Source organism: Crotalus tigris, unplaced genomic scaffold, assembly GCF_016545835.1.
Source record: "Crotalus tigris isolate CLP2741 ecotype Arizona unplaced genomic scaffold, ASM1654583v1 scf7180000021456.382230, whole genome shotgun sequence".
NCBI classification, from domain to species: Eukaryota; Metazoa; Chordata; class Lepidosauria; order Squamata; family Viperidae; genus Crotalus; species Crotalus tigris.
The window spans coordinates 141,209-157,538 of record NW_024098518.1 but is presented as its reverse complement, the minus strand read 5'-3'; the positions used below and the strand labels follow the sequence as shown (position 1 = coordinate 157,538).

At 49.3% G+C, this 16,330-nt stretch overlaps 1 protein-coding gene across 3 annotated transcripts in view; it reads left to right on the top strand.

Annotated features, from left to right (window-relative positions):
• The first annotated feature begins 2,540 nt into the window (after window positions 1–2,540).
• The window catches only part of GOLGB1 (golgin B1), a 30,188-nt gene continuing 16,398 nt past the window's right edge, over window positions 2,541–16,330 (top strand). The window contains exons 1-9 of one of the 3 annotated variants that reach the window (XM_039318697.1): window positions 2,541–2,638; window positions 4,231–4,487; window positions 7,532–7,684; window positions 8,931–9,089; window positions 9,787–9,864; window positions 11,937–12,059; window positions 12,317–12,430; window positions 14,130–14,532; window positions 16,235–16,320. In XM_039318697.1, the coding sequence (XP_039174631.1) occupies window positions 4,398–4,487; window positions 7,532–7,684; window positions 8,931–9,089; window positions 9,787–9,864; window positions 11,937–12,059; window positions 12,317–12,430; window positions 14,130–14,532; window positions 16,235–16,320 (1,206 nt within the window). In that variant the 5' untranslated portion in view covers window positions 2,541–2,638; window positions 4,231–4,397. Of the gene's footprint in view, window positions 2,639–4,230; window positions 4,488–7,531; window positions 7,685–8,930; window positions 9,090–9,786; window positions 9,928–11,936; window positions 12,060–12,316; window positions 12,431–14,129; window positions 14,533–16,234; window positions 16,321–16,330 lie in introns of all 3 variants that reach the window. The other 2 variants (XM_039318695.1, XM_039318696.1) reach the window with 2 other exon arrangements.

Sequence of the window (16,330 nt, the reverse complement as noted above, 5' to 3'; positions counted from 1 at the left end):
ACTTTTACTAGAAGGACAAATGCTCCCCTGGCATCCTGGGCGGTGGGGGGGCAGGCAGGGGGCAATCTCCTTTACCCCTGGAATTTGAATTTGCCTTCAAGCCAAGCAGAGGTTGAGATTCGGTCACTGCCTTCACCAGAGCAAGGGGCAGCCACCGGAGCGTGGCCAGGCCTCCATCTATGGGGCTGGAGCCAGGAGATGTTATTGACTTCCTAATGTGAGTCAAGGAGGACTGGGTTGGGGGGGGAAAAACAGGACAAAAACATCGGGCCACCAAGGATTCTTCCAGGAAGACCAGGTTCATGTAGGGCGTTAGGGCAAAGAAGGGTTGGGCAATTGGTGGGACCTTCATGATGGTTGAGAACCGGGCCAGGGGATGAAGTCAGGATTTGGCTCATGGGCAGACAGCAAGGTTGTTTTGCTCATTTGTGGGAACCCGGATGAAGACCTTGGCCTAGTCCAGGGGTAGGCAACCTTGGCTCTTTTATGACTGGTGGACTTCAGCTCCTCCTCCTCCTCCTCCTTTCCTCTTTCTCCTTCCCTCCCTTCCTCCTTTTCCTCCTCCTCCTCCTCCTTGCTGGGGAATTCTGCGAGTTGAATTGCACACTCATTTAACCAAGTCAATTAAAAACCTGGCATATTAGATGAATTTTATCCTCTCTTGAGCTTCAATCTGTTTGTTTATTTAATATGGGTTTAGCATATTATGAGCATGGACGCCTCCCGGCTCCATTTTGCTGCAGAGGCAAAAACACCCAGAGTGAAAAGCTCTGCAGCTATTTAACCAGTAACCTGCGTTTCCCATTTTCAGGGCTCAGCTATGGCTAAAGTCCAATTGTCTGGGCAAAGGGACAAAGTTAAGGAGAATTTGGGCCTGGATTAGTTCTGGCCAGGCAGGCAGGCTGGAACTGGTCTCCCTACCTCAGGGGACCCTGTGTTTTTTTATTTCTCTGAGGCTGTTGTGACCCACCCCAGCCCCCCCCCCGGTTGAATTTCTCTCCATTCCAACTTCCTTTCCCCTGATTTTTAATGTTAAGTGTTTGGAAAAACACACACCTTTATTTAAAACCCTTAATATTAAAAATTAGAGAAAAGGAAGCTTGAAATGGAAGGACATCTTCATTCTGGGGAGACTTCATCTCCCAGAATTCCGCAGGCAAAAAGGCAAGATGGAGGAATTCTGGGAGTTGAAGTCCACCCAGCTTAAAGTGGAGAAATACAGCTTGAGGGGGATCCCCATCGGGAGACTGAGAAGGGTCTGGGTTTCAGAGGAGAGCCTCCCCCCCCCCGCCTGAGTCCAGCTATTTGAGGTCATTGGCTGCATCCTTCCCCCTCCTGTGCACACCTGGGGGTGGGAAAACGATGATGGACTACAACTCCCATCTTGGCCAGGCACGTGGGAGTTGTAGTCCCAGGCATCTGTCTGGCATTGCCATGCGAAAGGTTAGCACTGGGAGAGGGAGGGCACGAGAAAAAAAAAAGCTTGGTTTGTCGATAGAGGGTTGAGTGATGCATCTTTGTGTATATTTTTTGTGTGAGTCTAATAGTTCATGCACATATGATTCTCTATTTCTCTTTCTTCTTCTTTCCTTCCTTTTTTTCTTTTCCTTCCTTCTCTTCTTCCCCTTCCTTCCTACCTCTTTCTTTCTTTCTTTCTTTCTTTCTTTCTTTCTTTCTTTCTTTCTTTCTTTCTTCCTTCCTTCCTTCCTTCCTTCCTTCCTGTTTCTCCCTTTCTTTTCTTTTTCTTTCTCTCTCTTTCGTTCTTTCTTTCCTTATTTTTCTTTTTTTTGCTTATTTATCTCTCTTCCTCCCTCCTTCCCTTCCTATATCTCTCCCACTTTTTCTTTTTTCTTTCTTTCTCTCTTTCTTTCCTTATTTTTTTCTTTTGCTTTCTTATCTCCCTTCCTTCCTTCGTCTCCTCTTTCTTTCTTTCTTTCTTTCTTTCTTTCTTTCTTTCTTTCTTTCTTTCCTTTCCTTTTCTTTTCTTTCTTCCTTTTACAAATATTTTCATTTATTAAATTTATATGCCTCCCATCTCACTCTACAAGGAAACTCCGTTGCAAATTAGGTTGAAATAATTATTAAATACATTTTTAAAGGATTTTTTAAGAACTTTTCTGCCTCCCAACGCCTCCTTAATCGCATTTCATTCATCGGATGCCTGAGGCGAGCCCTCAATAGATTAGCATAAATTACCATATGCAAATCGTACCCTCACCCTCTACTGGACGGGGACGGTTTAACTTTTTTCTGCCCCCACCGCCGCCAACTCCGATTGGTCCATTCTTCCAGGCGGCGCGGCCGCTGATTGGTGCCAGCGGCACGAGCGCCTTTTCCCCATTGGCTTCCTTTGATTTGTTTTGGTGCGGACAGGGAAGCGTCCAAACCGCGTTTGCTGATTGGTGGAAAAAGAGGCGTGACGTGGACGCCCTTCTCAGCGAAACCACAGCAACAGCCCAAGCCGCGCCGTGCGATTGAACGGGGAATCTGTCTGTCTCGACCTCTGCCCATTCCTATTGGTCTAGAGCGGAGAGAAAGAGACGGGGACTGGAGGTGAGGCAGCCGGAAGTGCCGAGAGGGCAGTGACCGGGAAGCTTCCGGTGCTGATGTGGCCGGAACCTGGCGGCGCGGCGGAGCGGTGAGTCTCTCCCGGGGTCGCCGCTTCCCTCCGCCTCGAGCTTTCCCCAAAGGCCCCTCAGGCCGCGCCTCTGCAGGCGGGGCTGCCGGGGCTGCACCGGTTGGACTCCGGCCTGCAGGGCGCAGCCGCCTCGCCTCTCCCCCGTCCCCCCCCTCGTCCCCCGCCCGGGGGCTGCGGGAGAGCTCGCTGCAGGCTGAGACCCAACCGGTGCAGCCTCTGCCTGCCTGCCTGCAGGTGGCTGAGGAGCCTTAAAAGGCGGGGAGGGGGACGGGGAAGAGCCCAGGCGGGGACCGGCTTGCGGATCTCGGGGGAGACCCCTTGAGATGCTCCTCCTTCTGCCCAGACAGCAGCTTAGAGGACGCCCACCTCCTCGCCCGGATGAGGGTGGCTGGTTTGGTGGTGAAAGGTCTGCAAGAAAACGAAGCTCAGAGAGAGTCAAGGACCCCACAGTCCCATTCGTCCCCTCTTCCTCCTCTCCCCCTCCTCTTCCTCCTCCCCTTTTCCTCTTCTCCCCCTTTTCTCTTCCCCTTTCCCTCTCCCCCTCTTCCTCCCCCTCTCCCTCCTCTTCTCCCCTCTTCCTCTTCTCCCCCGTTTCCTCCTCTCTCCCTTTTCCTCCTCTTCCTCCTCCTTTCCCCCTCTTCTTCCTCCCCTCCTCCTCTTCCTCCCTCTCCCTTCATCTTCCCACTCCTCCCCTCCCCCTCTTCCTCTCTGCAAACCCACACCAGGGACTCCTCATACATGCATGCATACTGTTTGTGTGTATATGTATATATGCATGATGTGTGCATGTATATATGTTTGTATATACCAGTATGTGTATATGCTGATGTGCCCTCTTGCACATCTGTTCCTTTAGGGTCATACTCAAATTGGGACTAGGACTAGGTCATTACCTTGAGGGCCAGAATGCTTTCTATAAACTAATAGAAAAGGAAGGTACGATGAGTTATCAATGGGTGGCTAAACGGTGTATAATATTCATATGCCATTTATCCATCATTTGAACAAAGTGACAGTGCAAGAAGCTAGTTTGAATCCTGGCTTAAGCAGCGACCTAAAAGCCGAGTCTGCTTTGAAGAGGGTCCCTTCCGTGAGATTAAATGGCTGAGGTCTGGTGAGGACTCGCGCTTTGCTTAGAACTTCCTCTATTTCCACCAGGATGTACTGGGACTCTCCAGGATTTGGGTGGTTTAACCATGTTAGAACGTCCCTTCCTGTTTATTTAGCCTTGGCAATGAACGAATGGGATTTGGCGAGTGCCTTGTGGGCGCTCTCACAAAATGACTGCCTGGGGTTTGTGCATTCGTTGCACGGCTCCCCAAACTGCTGGCTAAACACTAATTTGCCAGAATGTTTCCTGGACCTGGTTTTTTTCATGGGCATATTTTGCCCAAAGTCACTGGGTTGAGTTGAGTAGCTATGGAAGCTAAAATGGAATAAATTATCCAAATAAGCACGGGGCTGCAGGCCCTCCTTGTTTTCTAGGCATGTGCCCAGAATATCTTTCCTTCTGGGACATAAACACAGAGCTGGTGTTTGCTGTGCTGCATGTCGGCTTTTTCTTTGGGTTAAATTATGATTTGTTGTTGCAGAAAAACTAAGCTGAGTGTCCGCCAAGGAAGAAACTGACATGCAGCTTGGCAGCCTGTTGGGGATCCAGGCTGCTGGCAAGCCGTGACTCCTTCCTTCCCTGCTCCTTTTGTGCTCCAGCTGACCTCCTTGTTCTCCCTCTGTGCCGCTGGTTGCCTGGAGGGTGAAGATGCTCAGCCGTCTGTCGGGGCTGGCCAACACTGTCCTCCATGAACTCTCTGGGGATGGAGAGGAGGCCGGGATGGCACCGTCGCCTTCTGTAAGTCACTTGTTCTCTCCCAGACCAGTTTTGAAGGACAGGCCAGAGAAAGTTGTCCAATCCAATCTCTTCTTAAAAGCCTCCAGGGATGGAGCATCCACAACTTCCATCAGAATGGAGCTGGAAAGGACCTTGGAGATCTTCTAGTCCAGTGGTTCTCCACCTGTGGGTCGGGACCCCATTTGGGGTCGAACGACCATTTCACGGGGGTCGCCAAACAATGCAGTCCGCCATTTTTCCCCCCCTTTTCCTTAGCTGTGCTCCTCCCTTTTATTCTATTGGCTTTCGAAAGCCAATAGAAGAGACTCTCTTGAATAGAGTCTAATTCTATTGGCTTTCAAAAGCCAATAGGAATTATCCAGGCTGTCTCTGCCCTGCTGAGCCCGCCAAAAGTCCCATTCTGCAAACGGTGCTGCACCAGTTGAGTAGTCCTCGACTTACGACCGGTTGAGTAGTCCTCGACTTACGACCGGTTGGGGGTCGCGGCATTAAAAAGGTTGAGAACCACTGTTCTAGTCCAACCCCTTAATCAAGCAGGAGGTCCTACCATATTACGGACAAATGGTTATCCAGTCTCGTTTTTAAAAACCTCCAGCGTTGAAGCACCCACAACTTAGAGGGAAGCTGTTCCACTGGTTACTAGTCCTCACTGTTAGGAAGTTTCTCCTTAATTCCAGGTTGCTTCTCTCCTTGATTAATTTCCATCCATTGTTTCTTGCCCTCTGGTGCTTTGGATAATAGTTTGATACCCCCCCTCTTTTTTGTGGCAGCCGTCTGGAGGCATGCCATCCCGCTGATTAATTGTTCCCACTGTCAAGAAATTTCTCCTTAATTCTAGGCTGGATCTCTCCTTGCTTTGATGCCGGTCAAGCTACAATTACAGGTCTCCTCTAATTCCAAGCCAGCATTCTTAATTCTTCTCGAGTCAACTGGATGCTGGAACATTGACCGGGTCAAGCTTCAGGCATGCTGTCCCAGAGAGGATACAGCTAGTCCTCACATTACGAGATTCTCAATCATCCAGGTCATGATTGACCCAAAGGTGTATTTTTCCAAAAGGCAATTGGGCATTCTTAGTTTTTTTTTTCCTTTGAAAACTTTTCACTTCTCATCCAAGGAGCTTCACCAGTTCTTCAGAACGAAGGAGAAGTGAAGAAGCTTTAGTCTTTAAAGAAAAAACAACAACCCCAAGCCTTTTGATAAAAAGCGTCCTTGGGTCCTGAACTCATGATCTTATTTAGGGCCAGAATTTCTGTTTGCTAAACGAGATTCTTAATTAAGTGAGTCGCAGCCGATTTTACGACCTTTTTGCCATTGTCCTTCCATGAATCCCTGCGCCTGTTTAGTAAATCAGTGTGGCTAAGCAAATCAAACAAATCCGCCTTCCCTCGTTGACTTTGCTTGTCGGAAGGTCTCGGATGGCGACCACAGGATTCTAGGATCCTGCAGTTGTGGTAAATACACACCGTTTGCCAAGTGGACAAATTTTGACCCCGTGACAGTGTGGATGCTGGGAGGGTTGTAAGTGCGAGGGCTGGCCATAAGGCACGTTGGTGCTGTAACTTTGGACCAGGGGTCTTCAAACTTGTCCCTTTGATGACTTGTGGACTTCAACTCCCAGAATTCCTCAGCCAGGCACGCGTGCCTGGCTGAGGAATTCTGGGAGTTGAAGTCCACAAGTCATCAAAGGGACAAGTTTGAAGACCCCTGCTTTGAACGGTCCTTGAATGAATGGCTGCAAATTGAGGTAGCTTTTTCTACCTCTGCTCAGACACCGGGCTATCCTTGCTTACTGCACTTCCTGGTGGAGAAGACTGAAAACGACAAATAATGCCTTTAAATTCCCTCGCAGTTCTGCGCAAACACACCTGCTGTTTGCTTACCCCTGCCTTTGGTTAGCTCTGCAAATTTGTTTAAAGAACTTATCCAGCTGGCCTAACTTGAACAAAGCGACTCTGGCCCATTTACAAGAAAAGGCAAACACAATGCGTGTGTTGTTTGCAACTGATGATTGTTAAGCTTTCTATGCTGCCAGAGCAGTGTAGGCGTATCTCAAAGCTCCATCTTAGGCTCAGTCCACTTCAACATCTTCATCAATGATTTGGATGAGGGGATAGATGGGGAACTCATGAAAGTTGCAGACGACACCAAGCTGGCAGGAACAGCCAACACCCCAGAAGACAGGCTTAAGACCCAGGAGGATCTGGGCAGACTTGAACACTGGGCGCTATCTAACAAAATGAAATTCAATGGCGAAAAAAGCAAGGTTCTACATTTAGGCAAGAAAAACCAAATGTATAGGTATAGTATAGGGGGTACCTTGCTCAATAGTAGCAACTGTGAGAGGGATCCCGGAGTGCTAGTGGACCATCACTTAAATAGGAGCCAGCAGTGTGCTGCAGCTGCCCCAAAAGCCAACACAGTGCTGGGCTGCATTAACAGAGGGATAGAATCAAGATCAGGTGAAGTGTTAATACCACTTTACAATGCTTTAGTAAGGCCACACCTGAAATACTGCATCCAGTTTTGGTCACCACGATGTAAAAAAAGATGTTGAGACTCTGGAAAGAGTGCAGAGAAGAGCAACAAAGATGATTAGGGGGCTGGAGGCTATGAACAGCTGCAGGAACTGGTTATCTCTAGTGAAAAGAAGGATTAGGGGTGACAGGATAGCAGTGTTCCAATATTTGAGGGGCTATCACAAAGAAGAGGGGGGGTTCACCTCCAAAGTACCTGAAGACAAGACAAGAAACGATGGATGGAAACTAATCCAGGAGAGAACCAACCTAGAAAAGGAGAAATGTGCTGACAGCAAGAACAATTAACCAGTGGAACAGCTTGCCTCCAGAAGTTGTGGATGCTCCAGCTCTGTTATTCTGTGTTCAAAGCAGCCACTTTAAAATGAATGGCTGTATAAACTACTTGAATTAACTAAAGATAAAATGATCTTGAGTCAACTGGAGCTCACCTTATCAGTGAGATAGGCAACATATATAAGTTTAATTAATAAAGCAGCCGGAGCTTTGCTTCCTGTTTCTTTGCAGGGAGTGGAATTTGAACCCAGCCAGCAGAATGGGGAGGAGACCCCAGAAGATGTGCTGGAACGGCTGGCCCAAATGGAGAAGCTGGTGGTGCAGCTGAAGACCCTAGTGCGGGAAAAGGATGCTCAGCTCCAGCAGAAGGATGCCACGCTTCAGGTGGGTGCCCTCTTTCCCCTGGATAGCAGCTTCCATGGGTGAGTGTTTGTGAGCGCTAAGGTGGGACTAGAACTCACAGCCTCCTGGTGATTGGCCCAAAGTCACTCAGTTGGTTTTCTTTTTTTCTTTTTTTTCAATTTTACATTACATTCATAAAATATACTTCAGATAAAGAGTAAAATAAATTTATACACTCAACATTCGGTATTGCTCACTCATTTTCCCCAAACCGCATCCATCCTCTAACCTCTTCTCTCACTTCCCTCTTTCCCTCTTCTTCCTCACTCTCCCCCTCTCCTCCTTCTCCTCAGCCTTCCTACTTACTTCTCCCCTTCCTCCTATCTTCTCACTCCGGATGCAGTCCAGGGGAAATGCCCGAGCAATTCCTCTCTCCAAATTGAAACTTCAATATTATATACAATCTACTTATCTGAGCTATTTAACCTCCAACCCATCCTCCTCCCCCTCCCCTCTTCCCCCCACCCCGACTTCCCAGAGCCAAGTACAGAGTTATACAAACATGTTAAACATAATCTATTTAAGTTTACTAATTACACAGTAACCAAAATCATACTAACCCTTAACTCTCTTCAAACTTTAGCATCATAATTTTATAAACAAATCCATTACTCATAAAATAAATGAAACTTAGTAGTTCCATATTTCTTCTGAACATATTCTATCCATCTTCTCCATACAATAACATATCTCTCTTGTGAATGGTCCTTTAAATAAGCAGAAATTTTAGCCATTTCTTCTAAATTAGAAACCTTAAATACCCATTCTTCTAAAGAAGGCAGAGAGTCTTTCTTCCAATATTGACCCACCAATAATCTTGCTGCTACTCAGTTGGTTTTCATGCCTATGGTGGGACTAGAACACACCGTCTCCTGGTGATTGGCCCAAAGTCACCCAGCTGGCCTTCATGGCTGAGGCATGAAATAGGAGGAAGGTGTGCTGGATATATTCTCACCTTCAATTATTTGTAGAAATAGTGAAGATTAGGTATCAATCAATCAATTAAACTAGAGAGGACCCTGCAGGAAGTACCCCCAAACATGCCTAGGCAATGCACTTTTCCTTCTGGGGAAGAAGTCTTTCCATCTTCTGATGCAGAGGACAGTGCTCACTCAGTTTAGGGTCTCCAGACATCCTCCTGCCCCCCCCTCACACCCCCCTGTGTGCACACACACACACACACTCCGTAGCTCTCGCCCTGTGTGACGCTGTGTGCTTCTCCTACTAGGAAGAGAGGCAGGCGGCGGAAGCTAAACTGCTGAAGCTGAAGCTGCAGGCCAAAGTCAAGGTGGGCAACCTGAACAAGCGCATCGAGGAGCTGACGGCCCAGGGAGGGGCAGTGCGTGCTGAGGGGCAGCCGGAAGGGACCCCCCCGCCTCCTGTCCAGGTGAGCCCCCTCCCCAAGGAGCGTGTCACCATCTCCAAGCCCGGCGGCCAAAACGTCCCACGTGGGACGAAGGAGAGACTTTTCTGCAGATCAGCTGTCCCTGCTAATGTCTTTCTTGGCTTCTGGGCCCTGGTGAGAGGGTCCCGCTCGGCCACGTGGCCCCTCCCCATCCAGAGACCCTCGGCCTGCTTCCGCCGGCAAGTGACACTGCTGTGAAGCAAATCCAGGCTCCCCCATTGACTTTGCATGTCGGGAGGTTGCAAAAAAAGGGGATCACACAACCCCAGGACACTGCCACCATCATAAACACGAGCCAGTCACCCACGTGGGACACTGTCACCGTCATAAACACGAGCCAGTCACCCACGTGGGACTGCCACTGTCATAAATACGAGCCGGTCACTCACGTGGGACATTGCCACAGTCATAAACACGAGCCAGTCACCCACGTGGGACTGCCACTGTCATAAATACGAGCCGGTCACCCATGGACACTGCCACCGTCATAAATATGAACCACTTGTCAAGTGTCCGAATTTTGATCACGTGACCCACAGGGATGCTGCAAAAATGGCCGTAAGACACTTTTCCCCCCAGTTCTGTTGTAACTCCGAACAGTCACTAAACAAATGGTTGTAAGTCGAGGACTCCCCGTATCTTCCCCTAAAAACGCCCCTCCTCTCTTCTGCACCATCAGGGTGACCGCAGCAAGAGCGATGGGCCGGCGGACGAGACGGGCGCGCTGAGGAGGCAGCTGCAGGAGCAGGAGGAAAGGGTGAGGGGTCTCCAAGGGCAGCTGGAGGAAGCAGCGGGAAGACTCGGGGATGCCCAGGCCCAGGTAGGGAACCAGCCCTGCCCACCTGGGCTTCTCTGGGGGCTCCTGACCTCTCAGGATCTTCGCAGGCTAATGTTGGCGAGGGAGCCTAAGAGCAACGGCTGGAAAGTATAGATTTCTAGGTGCGTCTCTTCTCTTGTGAAATTGCTACAACTCGCCCTGAAAGGCTTCAGCATTTTCCCCACACAGATTGAAACGGGGGTCCAAAGTTGGCTGCTAAAGCATGGTGCCAGCTTGGGCTAGTGGTTAAGGCACCTGGCTGGAAAGCAGGAGACGGCGAGTTCTAGTCCCGCCTTAGGCACGAAAGCCAGCTGGGTGATTTTGGGCCAATCCCCAGGAGACAGTGAGTTCTAGTCCTGCCTTAGTAATGAAAGCTGGCTGGGTAACTTTTGGTCAATCACCAGGAGACGGTGAGTTGTAGTCTTACTGTAGACATGAGAGCTGGCAGGGTGGCTTTGGGCCAATCACCAGGAGATGGTGAGTTCTAGTCCTACCTTAAGCGTGAAAGCTGTCTCAGTGACTTTGGGCCAGTCACCAGGAGACAGTGAGTTCTAGTCCTGCCTTAGGCATGAAAGCCAACTGGGTGACTTTGGGCCAATCACCAAGAGGTGGTGAGTTCTAGTCCTGCCTTAGGCATGAAAGCCAACTGGGTGACTTTGGGCCGATCACCAGGAGATGGTGAGTTCTAGTCCTGCCTTAAGCATGAAAGCCAACTGGGTGACTTTGGGCCGATCACCAGGAGGCGGTGAGTTCTAGTCCTGCCTTAGGCATGAAAGTCAACTGGGTGACTTTGGGCTGATCACCAGGAGACGGTGAGTTCTAGTCCTGCCTTAAGCATGAAAGCCAACTGGGTGACTTTGGGCCAGTCACCAGGAGACGGTGAGTTCTAGTCCTGCCTTAGGCATGAAAGCCGACTGGGTGACTTTGGGCCGATCACCAGGAGGCGGTGAGTTCTAGTCCTGCCTTAGGCATGAAAGCCAACTGGGTGACTTTGGGCCGATCACCAGGAGACGGTGAGTTCTAGTCCTGCCTTAGGCATGAAAGCCAACTGGGTGACTTTGGGCCAATCACCAGGAGGCGGTGAGTTCTAGTCCTGCCTTAGGCATGAAAGCCGACTGGGTGACTTTGGGCCGATCACCAAGAGACTTTGAGTTCTAATCCCGCCTTAGGCATGAAAACCAGCTGGCTGCCTTTGTACATGTATATGTACATATATCCACCTACAGGGGGAAGGTATGGGGGGCATTTTCACCCCCTTGAGTTATTTGTAGAAACAATAAAGGTGAGGTACAAATAAAACAATGCATCAGAGCAGCAGCGTCTCAAGGGGTGCACAGGGACAGGCACCCTGTGTGGGAGAGTCTCCCTGGGATTTCACCTCCCTGGGATTTCACCTCCATGGTTTCGACAGATGAAACTCTTCAAAGAACTTCGAGGCATTGTTTACCTTAAAGAATATTCAGGTTGCATGGCATCGGCACGTACATGGTCGAAGCCGAAATCTGAATTCTCCTCCGCTGAACACACAGTATCCAAGCACAATTCCCTCCTCTAATTAACAGTCACAAATCGCATTCTCCAATTAGTTTGAAATGCAGACCTTCCCTCCAGTTCTTCTACCCGCCATTTCTTATCATCTCTTATTTCAACCAACCTTAAAAAACACTCTGCTACGATGTTGTTATGTCTAACTAATGCCCATACACATTCTTCCTCCTCCTCCCCCCCTCCCAGCATCATCTAATTCTAACTCTAAAAGTTACACACAAGTTAAGGGGAAATTGGCTGCATCTTCATACATTGTCAAAGCAAGAACATCCGATGTTAGCAGCGTGGACACTCCGGGTGTCTGGTACATTTGAGGTCAACAACATTTTCACAAGCTCACGGCTGCACATGGAAGAAGATTATTTTAGCCCCGTTCCTTTTCTTCGGAGTGCCGCTTGGGCCTTGGCTCCCACACACGAGAGGCTCCCCTTGTCATCTCTGTGCCTTCATTCTTGTCTCGGCAGATCAGCTCCCTCCAAAAGGAGGTGCTGGAGAAGGAGTCACTCCGTGAAGAACAGGCTCTCCAGCACCAGGCAGAAGTACGCCAGGCGGAGGCTTGGTCGGCCCGCGAGGCAGAAATGCAGCAGGTGGGTTGGAAAAGCATCAGATTTGCAGATGACACCAAGCTGGCACGAACAGCCCACGGCCCAGGATCCAAAAGGATCTTGACAAAAGTTGAACAATCCAACAACATGAAATTTAATGAGGAGAAAAGCCAGGCTTGACACCTAGGCAGGAAAAGCCAAAGGTACAAATACAAATCGGGTGAAAGCCAGCAGTCAGACATGTGTATTTTTGTCTTGTGGCTTTTGAAGCAGGCCTGTCGTGGTCTCTCTCCCCACAGAACCTGAGGCAGCTGCAAAGAAAGGTGGAGGAACAGGAGGAGGCCCTGCTGGGTAGGACACAAGTGGTCGAATTGCTGCAGCAGGAATTGAACGACACTCAGGAAGAGAAGCAGGTACCCCCCCGCCCTGGGTAGCCCGACAAAAATCACATTTTATTGCAATGTATTGCATGCCAGAGCTGCCCCAGAGTTGCTCTCCATTTGCAAAATGGACGTAATGAACGCTCAAGTTTCCTCTTTCCACTATCCCAGAGGTAGGCAACCTTGGCTCTTTTATGACTCGTGGACTTCAACCCCCAGAATTCCTGAGCCAGCCTGGCTCAGCTTGGAAACCTCTCCCTTTCCCCTCAGCATGGCTGGCTCAGGAATTCTGGGAGTTGAAGTCCTCAGTCATAAAAGAGCCAAGGTTGCCTACCTCTGGCCTAGGCCTAGGCCGCTTTATGACTGGTGGACTTCAACTCCCAGAATTCCTGAGCCAGCATGGGGGAACTATAGCTCCCTCATGACTCGTGGACTTCAACTCCCAGAAGTCCTGAGCCAGCATGGGGGAACTATGGCCCCCTCATGACTCGTGGACTTCAACTCCCAGAATTCCTGAGCCAGCATGAGGGAAACTTTGGCCCCCTCATGACTTGGGGACTTCAACTCCCAGAATTCCTGAGCCAGCCTGGCTCAGCTTGGAAGCCTCTCCCTTTCCCCTCAGCGTGGCTGGCTCAGGAATTCTGGGAGTTGAAGTCCACCAGTCATAAAAGAGCCACGGTTGCCTACCTCTGCACTATACATTCAAGATGGGCAGTGATTAATATGTATATGTATGTACATGTAAGGGTGTAGGTATTTGTATGTATATAGCATGTCTATGTGTGTTATGTATGTGTGCACTTTGGAGAGCAGGCAACAAAATTTCATGTTTAATGTGTGCCAGTGTGCCCACAGTAAAAAAATGACAACAAAGGTGATCTTATCTTATATCCTGGGCAAAAGGTGTTCCTGGTTTTTAATAAAGCAGATCAAGTCTTTACATATAATGTGAGGTCAAGGAAAAACGATTAAGGATTTTGTTTAAAAAAACAACAACACCGGAAGTCTTACCTGGGTTTTTTGCTGAAAGCAGCAAAGGCAGAACTGACGATTTATGGATTTGAGGATTTCCAAGGGTTAAAGGGGAAAGAGAAGGCAATTGGCAGGCAAGGAAAAATTCTTTGTTTTTGTCTTTTTTTTTTTCACTTTTCTTCTGATTTTTTTTACATTTTTTTTCTTATTTTTCTTTTTTGATTTTTTTTTTAAATTATTCTGCAGATCGCCCTCTCCTTATCAACCACAGGTCAGCCCGACGCTTATGTTGTTAAGTGAGAAATTTGTTAAGTCCGTTTTGCCCCATTTTACGACTTTTCTCGACTTTTTTTTTAAGTGAATCGCGGCCGTTGTTAAATTAGTGACGCAGTCGTTAAGCGAGTCCGGCTTCCCCATTGGCTTTTCTTGTCAGGAGGTCACGAAAGGGGATCCCTTGATCCCAGGACAGGTTGGAGACCCCTGTACTGGTACACCCTCTAGCCTTAACACCTTCTGAGTTTGGGCAAAATCCACCCAGTCAAAAATGTTGCTGTAATCCACCAAACCAGGGCAAACCTTTTTTTTAAAATAATAATAATAATAATTCTCTTGCTATTTCTCATTATCCTTCTTGGGTTAGCTACCGGGGGCCATGTCCTTCTAACGTTCTGGTTTTCTTATTTCTATCTTATTTCCTTATTTCTTACCTGCTCCCTCGTAGGCCGAGCTCCACGCTTCTCTTGTCTTTTCTCTTTCCTAGCATCTCCAGGAGACGTTGCAAAAGGCCGAGGCAGAGCTGGAGGCCTCGAGAGACGCTCTGGCTTCCGTCCAGCAGGAATCCGAACAGCTGGTCAAGAGTCTGCAGCTGCAACTGGCCGAGCAGGAGACGGCGTTCCGGCAGAGCCAGGAGGAGGTCCGAGAGCTGAGCCAAGAGCTGGCCCGGGCGAGAGCAGTCCGGACCGAGCAAGAGCAGAAGAGGGAGGCTGAGGAAGCCCGGCACGCCCAGGAGGTGGCGGAGAAGGAGCAGGAGCTGGCTGAGTTTCAAAAGGCAGAGCAGGACCTGCAGGCCAGTTACGAGGCTGTCCAGGCGGAGAACGCCCGGCTGCGCCAGAAGGCGGATGGACCAGGGGCGAGCTCGCCCGAGGACGCTCCTGCCGCCCAAGGTCAGCGAAAGCGTCTGTAGGGAGGCAGCGGTGTCCTCCCGAAGGAGTGAAAGGATAGACGGAAGAGACTCTTTGTCGCTCAGGGTTGAACTGTGGGGTCCCTGGTGCTCTCTGAGCTGGGTGATTTTCTTGCAGACGTTTCATGACCCAACTAGGAAACATCAGTGGTAGAAGGGAGGGGAGTTGCAGAGAAGAGGAGGAGGAGGAGGAAGAGGAGGAGGGGGGGAAGATGATTGTGGGGTCCTTGGTGCTCTCTGAGCTGGGTGGTTTTCTTGCAGACGTTTCATGACCCAACTAGGAAACATCATCAGTGGTAGAAGGGAGGGGGGCTGCAGAGAGGAGGAGAAGGAGGAGGACGATGATGACTGTGGGGTCCCTGGTGCTTTCTGAGCTGGATGGTTTTCTTGCAGATGTTTTATGACCCAACTAAGGATATGAAATAGGAGGAGGAAGAGGAGGAGGAGGAAATATTATCTGAAATGGTGTACTGTTTCCTGCCTGAGCAGGGGGTTGGACTAGATGACCTCCAAGGTCCCTTCCAACTTTATTATTATTATTATTATTATTATTATTATTATTATTATTATTATTATTAAGAACTGTGGGTTCCTTAGTGCACTCTGAGCTTGGTGGTTTTCTTGCAGACATTTTATTAATTAGGGATGTGAAATAAGAGGGGTTGGAGAAGCAGGAGGAGGAGGAGGAGGAAGGAGCAGGGATGAAGAGGAAAGAGGAAGAGGAGGAGGAGGAGGAGGAAGGAGGAGGGATGAAGAGGAAGGAGGAGGAGAAGGAGAGAAAGAAGAACACTGGGATCCTTAGTGCATTCTGAACTGGGTGGTTTTCTTGCAGACCCAACTAGGGATATGAAATAAGAGAGAGGGGGAGGAGGAGGAGGAAAGAGCAGGGATGAGGAGGAAGAAGAAGGAAGGAGGAAGAAGGAGAGAGAAAGTGTGGGGTCCTCGGTGCTCTCTGAGCTGGGTGGCTTTTCTTGCAGACGTTTCATGACCCAACTAGGGAACATTATCAGGGCTAGAAAGGAGTGGGCTTTGCTCTCTGTTTATACACAAGTGGCATGTTCTTCACGGGTCCTTGATTAGGCTGTTGTTTTCTGCTTGATTGTTTACCTGAGTTGGTAGTTCCTAATTGGGGTATTGTTTTACGGCTTGACTCAAGGAGCTAACTCAGACAAACAACAATAAACTAACAATAAACAGCAACTTAATCATCAACAACACTCCCTCTGGAATACAAACAGAGAGCAAACCTTGCCCCCTTCCAGCACTGATAATGTTACCTGCGTGGGTCATGAAACGTCTGCAAGAAAACCATCCAAACTCGGCAGCAAGGATGCCACAATCATGGAAGTTGGTCTGTTCCCAGGGATCCCTGTTCGGCTTCTGAAACACCTGGGCAGCTCACCTGGTGCTTCTCTCTAGCTAGGCTTTTTCAGACCGATGGTAAAAGGTCGGCAGCCTCCGTTCTGGTACAGCACAGCTTGCCCATTACGCCTTTGACAGCCTTCCGGATTTTGTAATCCCTTCAGTTCTCGACGAATGAAAATAACCTCTCAGTCCGGCTCAACGGGGGGCGGGTTTCAGGAACGGACCTCACTTTATGGCCATTTTCGGCTTCTCTCGGCATTACACCGGGCCAGGGGATGGATGTGTCTCTGATTCCACTTACGTTGTGTTTTCTGTCCCAGGGGAGCCCACCGAAAGACCCCCGGAGCTTGGCTCGTCTCCGCCAGAACTGGAAACAGTGGCAGTGCAGTCTCTCCCCCTGAGCCAGGTAAAGGTTT